This window comes from Gopherus evgoodei, chromosome 10 (genome assembly GCF_007399415.2).
Source record: "Gopherus evgoodei ecotype Sinaloan lineage chromosome 10, rGopEvg1_v1.p, whole genome shotgun sequence".
In the NCBI taxonomy this organism is placed as follows: Eukaryota; Metazoa; Chordata; order Testudines; family Testudinidae; genus Gopherus; species Gopherus evgoodei.
This window is the reverse complement of record NC_044331.1, coordinates 69,903,259-69,920,326: the sequence shown is the minus strand read 5'-3', so window position 1 is coordinate 69,920,326 and position 17,068 is coordinate 69,903,259. Positions and strand designations below refer to the sequence as shown.

General features: G+C 43.8%; 1 protein-coding gene across 3 annotated transcripts in view; it reads right to left on the bottom strand.

Annotated features, from left to right (window-relative positions):
• Nucleotides 1-17,068, bottom strand: part of MOSMO (modulator of smoothened) — a 49,331-nt gene that overhangs the window by 9,192 nt on the left and 23,071 nt on the right. For 2 of the 3 annotated variants that reach the window (XM_030578614.1, XM_030578616.1), the window contains one exon: nucleotides 7,562-7,774. In XM_030578614.1, coding sequence (XP_030434474.1) covers nucleotides 7,562-7,774 — 213 coding nt within the window. Of the gene's footprint in view, nucleotides 1-7,561; nucleotides 7,775-7,871; nucleotides 8,067-17,068 lie in introns of all 3 variants that reach the window. The other variant, XM_030578615.1, reaches the window with a different exon arrangement.

The following is a 17,068-nucleotide window of genomic DNA, read 5'->3' as shown; positions in this document are numbered from 1 at the left end:
TCTTTAAGTTTCATCTCATGGAAATTCAGTCCTGCCTGGAATATCATGCGAGCTAGAGGCTTCTGCCTCAGGCTGCTCTCCCAGCTGGCAGCACTCCAGCCTACCCCTTGCTCCCATGGCTCATGAAGCCTGGACAGTAGTAAGGAGCAGTTCAACTATAGGCTGGGCAAGTGCAGAATGGTGGTAGAACGTGCCTTTGGATGTTTAAAAGCTCGCTGGTGCTGTTTGCTGACTAGGCTGTTTGCGATTAGAATAGCACAGCAAGCTACGCTGCGCATCACAGAGGCTTTGAAAACCAGTTTCATGACTGGCCAGGCTTCGGTGTGACAGTTGTGTGCGTTTCTCCTTGATGCAAACCCGCCCCCGTTGCTGATTTTAATTCCCTGTATGCCAACCCTGTAAGCCATGTCCCGCCCCAGTGAGAGCAATGGCAGACAACTGTTGGGGATGTTGAAATGCCTATAGTTATCCTTGGGCACCCAGCCTACCCCTCAATGCCATGGCTCATGAAGTCATACACAGGCACTCTGGACAGTAGTCAGGAGCTGTCCAACTATAGGCTGAGCAAGTGCAGAATGGTGGTAAAATGTGCATTTGGATGTTTAAAAGCCGTTGCCTCTCGGGTTCTTTGGTAGGCTTGCCTGAGCTCCTTAAGTTTCATGCGGCACTGCTCTGGGTCCCTGTTATAGCCTCTGTCCTTCATGCCCTTGGAGACTTTTTTCAAATATTTGGGCATTTCATCTTTTGGAATGGAGTTCTGATAGCACAGATTCCTCTCCCCATACAGCAATCAGATCCAGTACCTCCCGTTCGGTCCATGCTGGAGCTCTTTTGCTATTCTAGGACTCCACGGTCACCTCTGCTGATGAGATCTGCACGGTCACCTCTGAGCTCACCACGACGGCCAAACAGGAAATTAAATTCAAAAGTTCGCAGCCCTTTTCTTGTCTACCTGGCCAGTGCATCTGAGTTGAGAGTGCTGTCCAGTGCGGTCACAATGGAGCACTCTGGGATAGCTCCAGGAGGCCAACACTGTCGAATTGCATTCACACTACACCAAATTCGACCCAGCAAGGTCAATTTCAGCACTAATCCCCTCATCGAGGAGGTGTACAGAAATTAATTTTAAGAGCCCTTTAAGTCCTCAAAAATGGCTTTGTTGTGTGGACGGGTGCAGGATTAAATCGATCTAACGCTGCTAAATTCGATCTAAACTCATAGTGTAGACCAGGGCCTAAAACCAGCAGTCAACACTTCCAAAGCCTAGGAAAAACTAAGCACTCTCTATAAGGGAACTTAAGCAGTAAGACTAAACAGAACAATCCTCATGCAGAGCAAGCAATTCAATGAATAATCAACTGAGCACCGATTAATAATTCGTCTTTTCTCAATTAACAGCCCATTCAGGGTGGCTTGGATCTGTGGACCTCATGACCCCAAAAAAGGAAATTTTCAGGTAAGACAGATACATTTTCCTATTCTTATTCATAATGAGGTACACAGATCTAGGACATTAGGATTTTTATAGCAGTGTCCACTTGGTGGCACGGAGGAACTATATACAGTTAAGTACAGATAACCCTTTCCTAATAGAAGCTAGAATACTACAGCAATGAGCACCCACTTACGGAAGGTAGCATCAGATGACAACTGGGATGTCCAGTGTACAGCATCTGAAGGTGCTGTAACCAGATGACCCATGTGACTACTTTACAGACTTTCTTGTCTGAGGCATATGATCTATCTGCCCATGAAGCTGCTACAGCATTGAGGGAGTTAGCTCTGATATTTGAAGATGAAGTTAGGCTTTTTGACTTGCATGCTTCTGAGATGCAATATCTCAGCCCCCTGGAAATGGATGATTTTGAGGCTCTCTTTCCCTGTGACACTGGATAAAAAAGCACAAACAAAGCATTTGTCTTTCTGACCCAATCTGTGTGGTAAATATATACTTTGAGAGCTCTGCAGTCATCCAAAGTATGCCACAATTTCTCTCTGGAGTGCAGTGGATCTGGACAAGAGGATGGAAAAACAATTTCCTGTTTTATGGAATCTGGAGTTAATTTTTAGTCTGAAGTCAGGGTCAATTTGAATACCCCTTTAGCTTTATGAACATGCAGTATTGACGTTCCAGAAAAAGAGCTCCTAACTCAGACACCCTGCACAGAAACATTACTTTATTTGGGCATAAGCTTTTGTGGGCTATAACCCACTTCATCATCTGATGAAGTCTGTTTCAGCCCACAAAAGCTTATGCCCAAGTAAATATGTTAGTCTCTAAGATGCCACAAGGACTCCTGGGTTTTTTTTGCTGATACAGACTAACATGGCTACCCCTTTGAAACCCAAAAAAAGACTGTCATCCAAAAAGGCCATTTTAATGGTTAGAAAGTAATGACACACCTTCATGAATTGTTCAAATGGAGGACTTCTAATAGCACTGAGAACCAAGGCCGCCTAGAGGATTCAGGGGGCTTGGGGCAAAGCAATTTCGGGGGCCCCTTCCATAAAAAAAAGTTGCAATACTATAGGATATATTCTTGTGGGGGCCTCTCTGGGGTCCAGGGCAAATTGCCTCACTTGCCCCCCCCCTCCCCACCCCGGGTGGCCCTGCTGAGAACCAGCTAAAAGCCAAAAATCAAAAACAACAAACCCCATTATGCACACCAGAAAGATGTAGAAGAGATGCTGCTCTCCTCAGAAAAACGCTGGATATCTGAAGATTAAATTCACTATCTGTCCATTTCACTAATGATGCTAGACAGACAGCAACTAGACCTTTGAGAGTCTGAACTGTCAGGCCTAACCCAAATCCATTCGAAGAAATTAGAGGATCTGTGGTCCAAATGCAGATGTGGGGGTGAAACCCTGGTGCTAACCCCAATGGTTAAAACTCAACCAGGCCCTTGAATAGGCTGAGTTAATAGATTTATTTCTGGAAGCGAAAATTGTGAGTATTAGATCACTAAATAACCTATTTGGCTTAAGAGGCTCTGGTTCAAGAACCAGGCAGCTGGGCTCAGACTGTCTGAATTCTGATTGGCCGTTGTAATAGCATATCCCTTCTGAATGGAAATCAGGTGGGAGGTTTTTGTATCATATCAAGGAGACTGCAGAACCAAAGCCTCTTTGGTCAGAATGGGGATACTAGAATTATCAGTGCTGCTTCTCTCCTAATAGTCTGTAGCATTCTGGTGTGAAGAGAAAAAGGGAGTTAAGACATAAGAATCCCTTTTGGCTATCTTTGCAACAAGGCATCTCTTGTCTTGGCTCTGTGATCCCACTGGCAAGAGAACAACACTGAAACCTTGTGATTCAGGTGGGAAGCAAACAGATCTATAGCTGAGATACACTTATCACCTGGTAAAGATATTTAGTAAGTCCCATTCTGGAGGATCTAAGTTTTGCCAGCTGAGCCAGTCAGCCACGACATTCAATTCTGCCTTGGATGTGAAGGTAACAAGTTGATTGCAGATTCTTTGCCCACTTCATCAGGAGGTGAGCTTCTCTTTGAAGGACTATAGTCCTTGTTCCTTTTGTCTGTTGATGTATGACATGCCTGAGGTGTTGTCTATCATGGTCAGGGCATTAGGTAAATTTGGATGAGGGAGCAGAGCTTTGAACCCATACTGGATTGCCCTGAGCTCTCACCACTTTATGCTGTGCTTTCTCTCTTGTTTGGACTAGACCCCTTGGGCAGTCCTTGAACCCATGAGAATCCTCCTGGGGTGAGACACCTTCACTGAGGTGCTGATAAGAGACATCTGAGAGATAAGAGAAAGAACCTCATGTGAGCACTGGATCTCTAAGAATAATCACAGAAGAGATCACTGATCCCAAAAGAGTATGAATTGGTACTTTTCTTGAGAGGTTGACTATTTTGATAGAGTTCTCTGCTTCTTGTGTCTTTGCTGCAATAAACAACTTTGTAGAGGGCAGTGACTGTTCCTACTCAGAGACAGGAAATACACTGAGACTTAGCTGATTTTTTTCAGAAAACCTTGGCTCTGAAGCATCCTTATTGCTTTAGTGGTACAATCAATGAGGCTTGGTAAAGAAGTCACCCAGGAATGGGTAGACATAGACCCTTTCCTGTCTGAGAGCAGATATTAACACTACCAGCACTTTCATAAATACTTGCAATGCTGTTGTTAAACCATTGCTGTATTGGTAATGTGGTGCTCAGAAGATAAAGCTAAGGCAGCATCTATGAGACTGTCAAATTGGACATAGGCATCCTTCATATCTACAGATGTCACGGAGACCCTCCATTGATGACAGCTAATGTGGATGTTACGGTCTCTATCTTGGCTTTTTCATTTTTTTTTTTAATGGATCTGTTGAGATACTTGATGTTGAGAAATGTTCTGTAGTCTTCTGACTTTTGTTTTTTTTAAGTAAAGGCACAATATGGAATAAGGTCGTGGTTCCTCTGAAGAGGATGAACAGATTAAATTATTCCCATTTGTAGCAGATGTTCTGTAGCAGATTTGTATGGCTCTCTGCACACCCTGACTCCTCCTATTCCTTAGGGAGAAGCCTTAGGACATGTGTTTTGTTTTATTTTTTACAAAGCCTGAGAGACAGCACACTTGCAACACTGTCCACCCAGATGACAGTTCTTTTGTTTGTTTATCTTGTTGGCCTGACACCCTGAGATCGTTTTCATGCCCAAAGGAGGGGCTAAGATTATGCCTGCGTGGATTTGGCTGCCTGTGAAGGGTCTGTATAGTGAGGAGGCCACTCTTTCAGGTAAAATTTTTTCCTCAGTTAGAAACATCTAGTCCCTGACCATTAGGGGGAAAAAAAAAGGCACAATTGTCTTTGATAGTGATACCAGGAGGACTTTTGACTGGTGTATACTAAGGAACCTTCTGGAAGATATGGAAACTCATAAGGGAGCTGAGGAGAACAGCCAAATACTTTCCCAGTCTTTAGGTGTATTAGGAAAATTGTTACCCCACTATCACACACTCAAAGGATGCATGAGGAGGGACATATAGCTATAGCTTGTCTGACGTATCGACAAACCTCATAATTGTAGATCACCATCCTTGGTACACTTTTTATCAAAGTCTATTCTCTGAGTGGTGTTTATTTTAATAATGTTATTATTTGAGTCATTAGCTATGATTTGGAGTACTGGCCTTCCTCTCATAAGCAGGGAGAACTCCCTTTGTGGGGTTGTGTGTATGCATGGCTATGGGAAACAGTGCATGTCCAAAGTGTGCACAGACTTGCCATGATGCACTCTGAGTGAGAAGAGGGGAACCCAACACTGACTATCCCCTGAGCTGGGCTCTGTGAGGGTGATCTGGGGAACTAAGTGCCTAGGATTTCTGCCTTGCTGTACTCCATGAAAGTGAGCAGAGGAACCAGACACTAAGGATTATCTGTCCTGCTGCATTCTGCAAATTTATGCCGTTTGAGGGAAACTGATTTCACTTTATGCCTTTTAGAGAGCCCCCTAGAGGAATCCCCTAAATCAGACTCTTAGGGTATATCTATACTACCAGCTGGATTGGCAAGTAGTGTTCAATGTATTGGGAATTGATTTCTCGCATCTCGTCTGGATGCCCGTACTCCACCTCGGCAGGAGGAGTAAGCAGAGTCGACGGGGGAGCCACGGCAGTCGACTCGCCGCTGTGAGGACAGCCAGGTAAGTCGAACTAAGATACTTTGACTTCAGCTACGTGAATAGCATAGCTGAAGTTGCGTATCTTAGTTCGATGCCCCCCGCTAGTGTAGCCCAGGCCTTAGAAAATGAAGGGGTCGGGGTTGTGTGTTTGATGTTGGGTTGACTAGAGGGGTCTGAACATCTTTCTTATGCCTACCCTTAAACCTCATCAAAAGAGGAGAGACATTTTAGACTGATGGTTTGGATGGGTGCGAATCTTCTGGTTACCTCTTGAGTAGCTCTGAGAAAGGGGTTTTGTGCTGGATGGGTTTCCAAAGCTTCTCCATGGTCATCAGACACAGCTGTGAATGTGGGCTCCGGTGGTTGGGTAGGAAACTTCCCTGACCCTCTGATATTGTGCTTCAACCTACACTCACCCCAAGTTGTGGGGGAAAAGGGAACAGAGGAGGAGTTGCCACTTTCTGATGCCGGGGCAAATGCTGTCCCGTCATGTGTATCAGGTTCAGGAATTTTTGTAGATAAGCTGCTACCATTGCTTCCAGGAAGCTTTCCTGATCGGGGAGGGAGACGGAAGGAAACCCTGCCCCTTCCTGAGCACTTGAGAAGCTTGGATCTTCACAGAACAAGCAATGATCTCCATGCAGGCACCTAATCGGAGGGCTGCTGCAAGGAGACACAATGTCAGAGTTTTCTTCTCTGCGATGCTGCACTACAGGTGGGTGTGCGTGCAGGGAATACAGAGTCCTCCAGTGACTGAGGAGAAAGGGAATCCTCTCTGTCAATAAAGGCAGATCCTGACATCTTGGAGAGTTTATGCCATTTTTTTCCCTTTTCTTTCTCACTAAATTTCCTCTGAAGCAGGGAGGAGCTGGTCTGCCTGCCTGCAGCTGGAAATGCAAATAGAAACTGACAGTTTCTCAGAGGTGAAGCCACACCTCCATTGCCTCTGATTGACAGGTTTAGTCTGCCTAGAGCAGTGGTTCTCAACCTTGCCAGACTACCATACCCCATTTCAGGTGTCTGATTTCAGTCCCAGGCGGTGGGGCTTTGGCTCCAGCATGTATCTTAGCTTTGCGGGGGCCTTGCTTGACACCTCACTAAAACCATCCCTAGGTCGAGAAACTCTAATATAGTATAAAAAGCAGTATAAACAAGTCACTTCTCTGTATAAAATTTTCACTAGTGCTTTTCAAGTAGACTGCTGTAAAACAAGGAAAATATTTAGATGAGTTGACATGCCCTCTGGAAGACCTCTGTGTACCCTCAGGGCTACATGTAACCAATGTCATGGATATGTGGACCTCATTACAAATAAGATAGAACAACTTTCATGAGAATTGTAACAAAACAGAGTTAGAATCAACCCTGCATCAAATGTTTAGAGGATACTTCAACAGGACTGATTTCAGGACAATAATGAGACCAAGGTCCACCAACACCCTCCTCCACATGTGGGTAAAAAAAGGCTACAACCACTCCATTATTCCAGCCAGCTACACTGGCCAAATTAAGAGTTCACATGACTCAGGAACAGCCTAGCCTTCCCCACTCCTGCACACCCATATCGTTGGGCCACTTTGTGACATTCCCTGTGGGGAGAGGGGCTGGAAGCTACCATGGTCCGGAGGTGTACTACTTTCTTCCTCTACCCTGGGGCTGCAACAGGTGATCAGCACTATGACTATAAAGCCAGGATCCCAAAGATCTTCTCTTGATTCTCAGCCACTTCTGGATACCAAACCCCTGATTTTAAAGAAGAGGATTATTTCCACAAAGCAGGAATTTAAAAGGAAAAGCATTCTGTCTGATCAGGGCAGAGTTTTACCACTGGTCTCTGGCAACAACCCCCACCCAGATTTGTTTAAAAAAATATCTACCAGTTAACCCTTCAGACAGGCTTATTGTGTAGCTGAAGTCACTTACTTCCAGTGAATGCTATCCAGCGGGCATATTTAGTAGCTTGTCTTCGCCAGTGGGAAGCCACTAGCAAACCACACGTGACAGTCAGTGAAATGATTCCCATAATGATGAAAAATAATGTGGTGACCCACTCAGGGGGCAGCCGTGGAGGAATACAGGTCCTGTCACGTCCATGGATGGTTTGACACTGTCGCACAAGGCCGACTGTGAGTGCACCTGAAAATACAGAGAGGTAAGTCTTAGCAGGATCTACTTTTCCAAAGTACTATTCTGAGATGTCCTCATCTTCCCCATTGAAGGCTCAGTGTCATACCAAGACTCAGTCTAGCCAGAGAGGGTGGACGTGGCTCTCCTATGAAGTCTGTCAATGTCATTCAATGTCAGCTGGAGTGGTGATATGGGGGGAGTCAGGGGGGAGAAGAGGGAGGGTGAGTCAGCTGGGTCTAGCGCTGCACCCATTTTGCTCAGCACAGTATTCGGAAAGGTAACACAAATTGTTTCTCCACACCTGTAAAATACAAATTTACTGCTGTAAGGCACAACACGTGTGTGTCAAGATCATAGCTAGAATGTGTCTTTTGAAGGATGCACTTGAGAATATCCCTTTCAGAATTCTTTCATCCAAGAGGGCTAGGTCAGTTCTTCTGATAGTTAAACAGGCAAGTTAAATACATACTAGGGTTTCTATGTTACCAGATTTAAAGGGCACTTTAAGCCATTCAGTACACAGGATGCAAGAGAATGGGTCTAATTATTACAAATATTCTAATGTTGTGCCACAACCTGCAGCCTATAGGAAAAAGAAACTAAGGTAATTAAAAAGTTATAGTTCATTTCCAGTTTAGTAATGGAAGAGTCATTTAACACACAGAATATAGGAAAGACAATAATGCAATGCACAGTTTTGTAAGTGGCACAAGATTAGGTACTTTCCATTAAACCCAAATAGTTTTGATTTTAAAGTTTAAATTTACTGCTTTCAAGCACGGCTGCTGGAATTAGGGGTGTTGAGGTGCGGCAGGGTTCCCATTATATTTACAGTTTTGTTCAATGGCTTTCAGCACCCCCACTATGAAAGCAGTGACATTGCAACAACTTTTAAGACGCACAAAGTAGTTTTTACGGTCCAATACTAACTGCAAAAAACTTAATTTACTGGAAAATTTGAGCCCAGACATAACATGAGAGTCAAAGAGACCGTCTGCCAATGTCTCTAAAATCTTGAATCCTGCATTTTGTGGTACAATCAATTCCACCCCTATTCAAAAATCCTTTTCACATGTAAAGATAATTTCCTACAGCCAAATCAAAGATAATACCATGTACTGCTGAGTTTATCTTACATTAGTTAAAAAAAATAATCAACCCCCTCCCCCAAATATTAGACACTGTAAACAAGTGTTGCTATACTTAAAAGGACACTTTAAAAATGGAACTGGGAAACTGAAGTTCTGTGAGCTATTCAGGAGTAGAAAAGATTTCTTCTGTATCCTATTCTTAATGCTTTTCCAAAAGAGAAAATATGCAAACCAAAAACACTCAACTCACTGACCGGAACAACGGCTGGTGTTTACACCTACCCTCCAGGATGCCAGGGCCAGAAATAGGCACAAACTCCTTTTGTGAGTGCACACAGACTGCCTGCTTATGCTCCCAGCACTCATGCCCAGCAGAATCAAAACAAACGCAGGTTGTTATTTTTGAGTAATAAGATAGTGTCCTAGGTCAGATTTTCTCTTTCTGCTGGAACATTTTAAAAACAAGAGCAGAATCAGGAATAAGCAAGTTCTGAACCAAATCTGTTCAACCAATTCTGGAATCTTTGTCCTGGTTTAGACCCTATTCAAATACGTCCCTTTAGTTACATGGTTTTTTTTTAACAAAAACATGCAGACAGGTTGAGTTCTCTCTTGTTAAGACAACCCTGCAAACAAACCTACAACCAACGAAGTTACAGCAACAAGATTATTCCATATCTTGGGAAAATTAGTAGTTTCTGCTCAAACATATAGAGATGTGTAACAGTAGGATTGATGTAGGTCAGGATTAAGAGCATACTGGCAGAGTTACACAAGGAAGTCTGCACTATACCTACATATGTAGGACAAGGCTCTAGTCTTTGCAAGAACTTTGGACTCCTCAGTCTTTTGCTGCTGAGAGCCACAGGGGCTAAGATAGGCCTTATAGATCTTGGACTGGACCTGAGCAATCTTCCAGAGGGTCTCACGTGGAGGGCTCCCTTTCGGACGAGGAGCTGCAGGAGATAGGGCTGGCGTTAGCGGGTAGCAAGCAGGGCAATTGCCTGGGGCCCCAAGCCACAGGGGGCCCTGCAAAGCTAAGTTACATCACAGCTACAGAGTCACTGGGGGTAAATGTAATACAAGTATTACTGTAATTTAATCTCTAAAAGTGGAAATAAATCACACTTAAAGCAGAGGTTTTCAAACTGTGGGGCACCCCCTCGCCCCCAGAGGGCACAGAGGAATGTTGGGAAGGGGCATGGCAATACCAAGCAGTTCAGGCGTCAGCCCTGGGCAGTGGGGCTTGGGCTTTGGCTTCAGCAGGGTAGGGGCCCGCTCCTTAGTTTCTGGTCCGGGCCCCAGTGAGTCCCGGACCAGAAACTAAGGCAGGAAAGTCTCTTTATCCTTGTGGATTCTGGGAGTGAATGCAGAAGATCAAACACCCAGAAGGTGAATGTCCTTCTCCAGGCACACGAGGCACCGTATGTGGCTGCAGTATGCCAGGAAGACACCTGGGCAGGAAACGCATATTTTAACCCCAGGCTCTTCTGCTTTTTCAGTTCTGCCATCACACAGAACTGAAAGAGAATCACCATCTGACTAAACGAACTGCTAACGCCAGGATGGACAAAAATCAATTATTTTTTAAAAATATATTTAAAAAAAAATCAGATTTTTTTGATAAAATGCTTTTTGAGGAAAAAACCTATTTAAAGATCGTTTTAATTAAGATACATTATAGCGCAAAGACATCTCATCATGGAATAGGGATTATAAATTCTAATTCTATAGTATGAGACAATATATTCATGTAATGTTTAAGAAAAGTTTTGTAAATGAGTTTCAATAGTTCATGGATTAAGGACCTGATTTTATGGAGTTCCAGGGGCTTCTGTATAGATTATTTAAGTTAATCTTTCTAACTACCCAGTGAGACTAGTGCTCAGTCTAGAAGATACCATCAGAGATGCTTAGTTTTGCTGTTCTCAAACTGTTGATTTGCATCTCCAGAGATAACATGCTTGTTAACAGCAAAAATGTTTTCAAAGAAATAAATAACTTACAGAGGTGAGAAATAACAGACCTCAACCCTACTGTCCCTGTGCAAATTTGTGTATACAGAGTCAATCCCTTACCTTTCTCTAAAAGTGCAAAGTTTCAAAAAGTTCAATGAATAGAAGATTGTTCGAAGCAGAATAGATCTGGACAAGGAGAAGACTTCTGGAGATAAATGTGAGAAGGGAGGGGCAGGCAACAGGAACAAAAGTGGAACTGTTTGAGCAGCATATTCCAGAATTTTAGAGGTCTTTATGAGTGTAGCCTTCATTAATTTGAAATCTGCCATTCTCTCACTAGAAGGGAAAATCTATAATGGCAGCAAATCCACCCTGGCTAATGCTAACTGAGAAAAAAGCAGCTCTAGCTTCAAAGAGCCTGGAGAGGTTCACGTCTGTCCAGGCACATGGCTGAAAATAACAGAGGTGGCAAGGGCATTCTGCCCTTTATATAGACTTGTCCTCAGAACGTCGGTGACGTTGAGTGGAGGGACTGGGAGAACAAGAGTGCTCTAATTCAGTGGTTCTCAAACTTTTGCGTTGGTGACCCCTTTCACACAGCAAGCCTCTAAGTGTGACCCCTCCCTTGTAAATGTATAAAAATGTGTTTTTAATTTAACACCATTATAAATGCTGGAGGCAAACTGGGGTTTGGGGTGGAGGCTGACAGCTCATGACACCCCATATAATAACCTTACAAGTCCTGAGGGGTCCCAAGCCCCAGTTTGAGAACCCCTGCCTTAGAGTCTTGTAAATTCTATCTCATGTGCAATCACTATTGCAACTGATTTACATATGCATGCACATGCCAAAGGACAACACTGTATATGTGTCAAAGAATTCAACACAAAGATTTCTACATGTTGCGTTTAATCATTTCAGCCATGTGCCTAATGCAAACAGACAAATTGATACCCAACAGCTGCCTGACACACTAACTCAGCAAAGGAAATCTCAATCAGCCTTTCATAGCCCACTGACAAGATGTGAGACAAGACAAGGCAAAAATACTGGACCAGATGTAGTTTTACACCAATATCTGCAGGACACTCGAGGTGTAGCTAGAAAACAGCCACTGCTTCTCTATTTGGGAGTCATCAAGTTCTATCTAATGTATAGAATGAAAAGGCATTTGTCACTCAGAGTAACAACTATAGCACAATAGCTGAAAATTCAGTAAATGTTCAAAGGTGCTGGATTAAACAGCTGTGGAAACAGAAACACTTTTTAGCCACAGAACGGATACAGCACAGGAACAGGTCCCTCCATCCTCACAGTGCCCACACAACTACTCCTGGGGAAATTCTGCAACAAAAAAATAAAAATTCTGCACACAGTATTTTCAAATTCTGCATATTTTATTTGTCAAAATAGCACAATATAATCACACCAGTTTCAATTATTTTTTGTCATTTATTTCAAAATACCTGTTAGCAAGAATGTCTGTAACAATACAGATAACAAAAAAGATTCAGAAAATGTTTTTTAAATTGATTCTTTACTAGGCATATTAATAGAGAACTCTGAGCAATGATTCATTTAAACTACAATACACAATCATATTTCCTGCACCCCCCCCCAGAAGCACTGCAAAGCCTTGCGGGAGTCAGGGGTAACGGAGGAGCTGAGGGAGAGGGAAGTAAATTGGTGGGAAGGCACCTGGGTGTGAACTTGGAGGGTTGTTGGGTATGGGTGGGAAAAGTATGGAACAGGTTTTTTGGGGAGGGGTTGGGGGAGACCGTTAGGGAGCTTCCCCCACCAGACCCTAGCTGACCCATAGTCTCTCCCATTCAGTCAGGCACATGTGTTCCTGTCCACATGTGTCTGTGCCCCCCCCAGCCACTCCCCTGTCCCTATGTGTCCCTGCACCTTCTCCCCATCCCCATGTGTCTGTGTCCCCATCCAGCCAACCCCATCTCTATGTAGCTCTGCACCTCCTCCCCTATCACCATGTGACCATGCCCCTTTTTCCCCCCATGGTTCTCTGCCTCCACTCTACTCAGCCCCTGCCCCAGTCTGTCCTTCCCCACTAGCCCTTATGAGCCTGTCTGACCCTCCCCCCAGCACCCCACACGGTCTGTCTCCCCAAAGCCCGTCTCCTGACTTGGCCTGGCAGAAGCTGCGAAGAAGGCAGGCTCTCTCTCTTCCCTAGCTGGCTGGGAGCTGCTGCTCTGTTCTACTGCCACAGTGCCCTCTGGTGGCAAAATGCAGAACTGCATCAACTTTTCAGAAGATTTTTTCTGCACAAAAAAATAAAAATATACACAGCTCATTTATTATGCGCACACAGTGGTGCAGAATTTCCCCAGGAGTAACTAACAGACCTTGAACTAGAGGGACCACTTGAAGGTCTGAGAATCTTTGTTTCCACACCATGCCTAACCTAACACCAGTCTCTCTCCTGAGACTGCCAGCAAGGGCGTCAACTAGTGCCAGTCCTGGAAGCAGTATAGGATACAGATATCTGGTCCACTAGGAACTGGATTCAAACTGCCAATTCCTTTCACATAGGACAAAGAGCCTTCAGAAGTTAACAAGTCAGTCTCTACTGACTTGGGCTCAATTTAAACCAGTAACCTAGAGATGAAAGGTTTCATAACCCTTTCCCTACCCCTGCATTGCCCCCAAGTCATCCAGTCCAGTAAAATACTGTCATTTTTAAACATGGCATATTTATGCCAAAACATCCACCTGAATCACTTACAAAAATACTCCTTTGCAAACATTTTCGAGAGGATAGCTTGACTAATAATTCAATGCAGTTTTACCAGTCTCATAAAAATAAAGCATTTCATATTTGTGTAGATATATCTGTCTGCTGCTCAAAACCACCAAAACTTCAACTCTTCCAACATAGTCAATCAAATGCCATCCTACTCCTGGTTCCTAGGTAACCAACAGAGCTACCAAGAAGGAAATCCATATAGTGTTGGAAAGAAAAAGACTGTTGCAGCTATTTCCCTCCCTAACACCTATGAATTATTAAAAGTGTCAATGATACCAGGACTGAGACACCGTGGCATAAGAAATGCACATTATAACAGCAGATTATTACTGTTCTTCATTATTTGCTTGTAGGAGAATCCAAAATTGCCCATGTAATGTATGGCCACAGAAAGACTGTTCCTGCCCTGAAGAGCTTACAACTCAATAAGAAACAGACACAAAGGAGGGTGAGGGTGGAGTGGGGATACCAAGTCAGAAGTACAATAAAAGGTCACATGGCCCATAAGTCTATTTATGAGATATTTCCTTTGTTCTTAAATCTTTCTTACCTCTTCACCTTGATACCCGCCCATCCCCAGTCCTCACCTATCACCCATTGCTATTGAACCTGTTACATTTTCCTGTTTTTATTTAAAAAAAACCAACAAACTACTTTCTTTAAAGGCATCAACTTCTATCCACCACATCTTCCCTAGCCACAGCCTCCATTCCAGTCTCATTACACTCCTACCTCCCAAAAGTAAACCACTTCCTTGGCACAAATGCTCACTACTAACATCAGACACAGTACTGTTACCCTTACAGAAGAGGTAAAAATAGCCAACTGTCATCTATTTACAGTCTACATATACTTAGCTTGCTCCCCCCCCCCCGCCACTTGTGCTAAAAATCCCTGGATTTGATCACCAGGGGAGTGGGGTGGTGAGTGAAGCTGGCAGAGCATTTTTCTTAAACAGGTGAAGCAGGTTCCACAGTCTGACAGAACCCACATCTTCAGTCACAGGACTCAGTGTAGAGCCATTCTGTTTACTCTGGATTTTGCTTAATAGGGTGATGGTAGGTAAAATTTTGGCTTATTGCTGATTGTGGCACATAACTTAGGCCTGCTCTACACTATGGGGTTAGGTCGAATTTAGCCGCATTAGGTTGATTTTAAAATGAATGTGTCCACACAACCAACTCCATTCCGTTGACTTAAAGGGCTCTTAAAATCGACTTCTGTACTCCTCCCCCGACGAGGGAATGAGCGCTAAAATCGATCTTGCTGGGTTGAATCTGGGATAGTGCAGGCACAAATTGATGGTACTGGCCTCTGGGAGTTATCTCAGAGTGCTCCAATGTGACCGCTCTGGACAGCATTTTGAACTCCGATGCACTAGCCAGGTACAGAGGAAAAGCTCCGGCAACTTTTGAATTTAATTTCCTGTTTGGTCAGTGTGGCGAACTCAGCAGCACAGGTGACCATGCAAACCCCCAGAATCATAGAGTGTAGAATGTTTCTACACTCCCCCTATCATCTCTGTCCCTGAGGTTATCGCAGATTAGAAGGTGAAAAAATACGCACTCACGATGACATTTTTCCGAGCTCAGACAGTCCTCCTGCACTGATAGGGCACAGCTTAATGCATGGAAGCAGAGGCCAGGAGAGAATTAAGTTAGCGCGAAGAGCGGAGGTAGGACATGATGCTGAGAAAAGCCAGCAAGAGCACAGACCCCCGCTGCATCCACTGTATAACTGCCTGCCATCCTCCCCATGTTCTATAGCCTCCTCACCGAGATGCCCAAGAACTCAGCGGAGAATCTCCAGGCATCCAGCCACTCCACTCGAGGATGGCCCAAGCAACAGAAGGTTGTCATTCAAACAGTTTGCTTATTGTAGTCACACTAAAAATCAATGTGGCCACATCCTTCCCTCCTCCCCCACCTCACCCGGGCTACCTCGTCCATTATCTCATTTTTTTTTAAATTTAATAAAGAAAGAATGCATGGTTTCAAAACAATAGTTACTTTATTTCGAAGGGTGGAGGGCGATTGGCTTACAGGGAATTAAAATCAACAAAGGGGGCAGGTTTGGATCAAGGAGAAACACACACAACTGTCACACCGTAGCCTGGCCAGTCATGAAACTGGTTTTCAAAGCCTCTGTGATGTGCAGGTGCTCTTCTAATCACCCTGGTGTCTGGCTGCTCAAAATTGGACACCAGGCGATTAGCCTAAACCTCTCACCCCGTTATAAATGTTTCCCCCTTACTCTCACAGATATTATGGAGCACACAGCAAGCAGCAATAACAATGGGAATGTTGGTTGCGCTGAGGTCTGATGTAGACAGCAAACAGTGCCAGCGAGTTTTAAAGTGCATGATGGTGAGCTGAGTGGGCTCCATGTTTGGCATGGTATGGCGTCTGCATGGGTAACCCAGGAAAAAAGGCGCAAAACCACTGACAGCCATTGCTTTCACGGATGGAGGGGCAACTGACTACATGTACCCAAAACCACCCGCGACAATGTTTTTGCCCCATCAGGCATTGGGAGCTTAACTCAGAGTTCCAATGGGCTACCCACTGTGCACTGCTCCGTAAGTCCATCCTAGCCACGGTAGTGAGGACACACTCTGCCGACTTAATACGCTTAGTGGGGACATACACAATCGACTGTATAAAAGCAATTTCTAAAAGTCGACTTCTATAAAATCGATTAAATTTCATAGTGCAGACATACCCTCAGATGCCATTGATATAAAACACTTAGGTTTAGTGTGTTTTAATAATGATTTAAGTAGATGAGCCCAGGCTAATTGGGCACTTTAAATAAAAATAAGGAAAAAGGAAGAATTGTGGTTTTCTAACGCCACACATGCAGGATAGCTTTTTGTATATAAATAGTGGAACAGATCAGCTAAGACTTCTGCCCTCCTCCACACACACTTTTTTTTTTTTTGACCAGAGGAAAAGAAAAGAGCTGCGGAGGGTTGTTCATTGGTGGTGAGAAGGCACTTTTTATGAAGGAAATGCTAACATTTTATTGTAAACTATTACATTGTACATTACTTGATCGCGGACAAGTAAATATTAAAAAAACCTGGCTAAAAATTCTCTCTTGTGACTGGAGAGCTCTCTTCCTCTTCATACACTGGAAAGGGGAACCAAATTTCTAGCTCTCTCTTCTTTTGTGCTTCTCTTGTATATGAGCTCAGTGTCAAAGCCTTCCATTACAAGAACAGTCCATGTTTTATTATGCCCAAATTCAGTAGGAGGGGATCATATGTATACAATAATGTGCAATACAGAGTATAGCTGCTAACAAAAAGAAAGACATTTATTAATTTTTCTGTTTAAAATGCAGCTCCTTTACTGGAGCATTAAGTAAGTAGTTCGGAGCTCTCCAGGAAGCAGCATTTTGTCATAAAATGAATCTCTAAGAGTTTCCTCTCAATAGTGTTCAATTCCTGAACACAGCCACCACATATGTAATAATGTTCCCCTTTCCC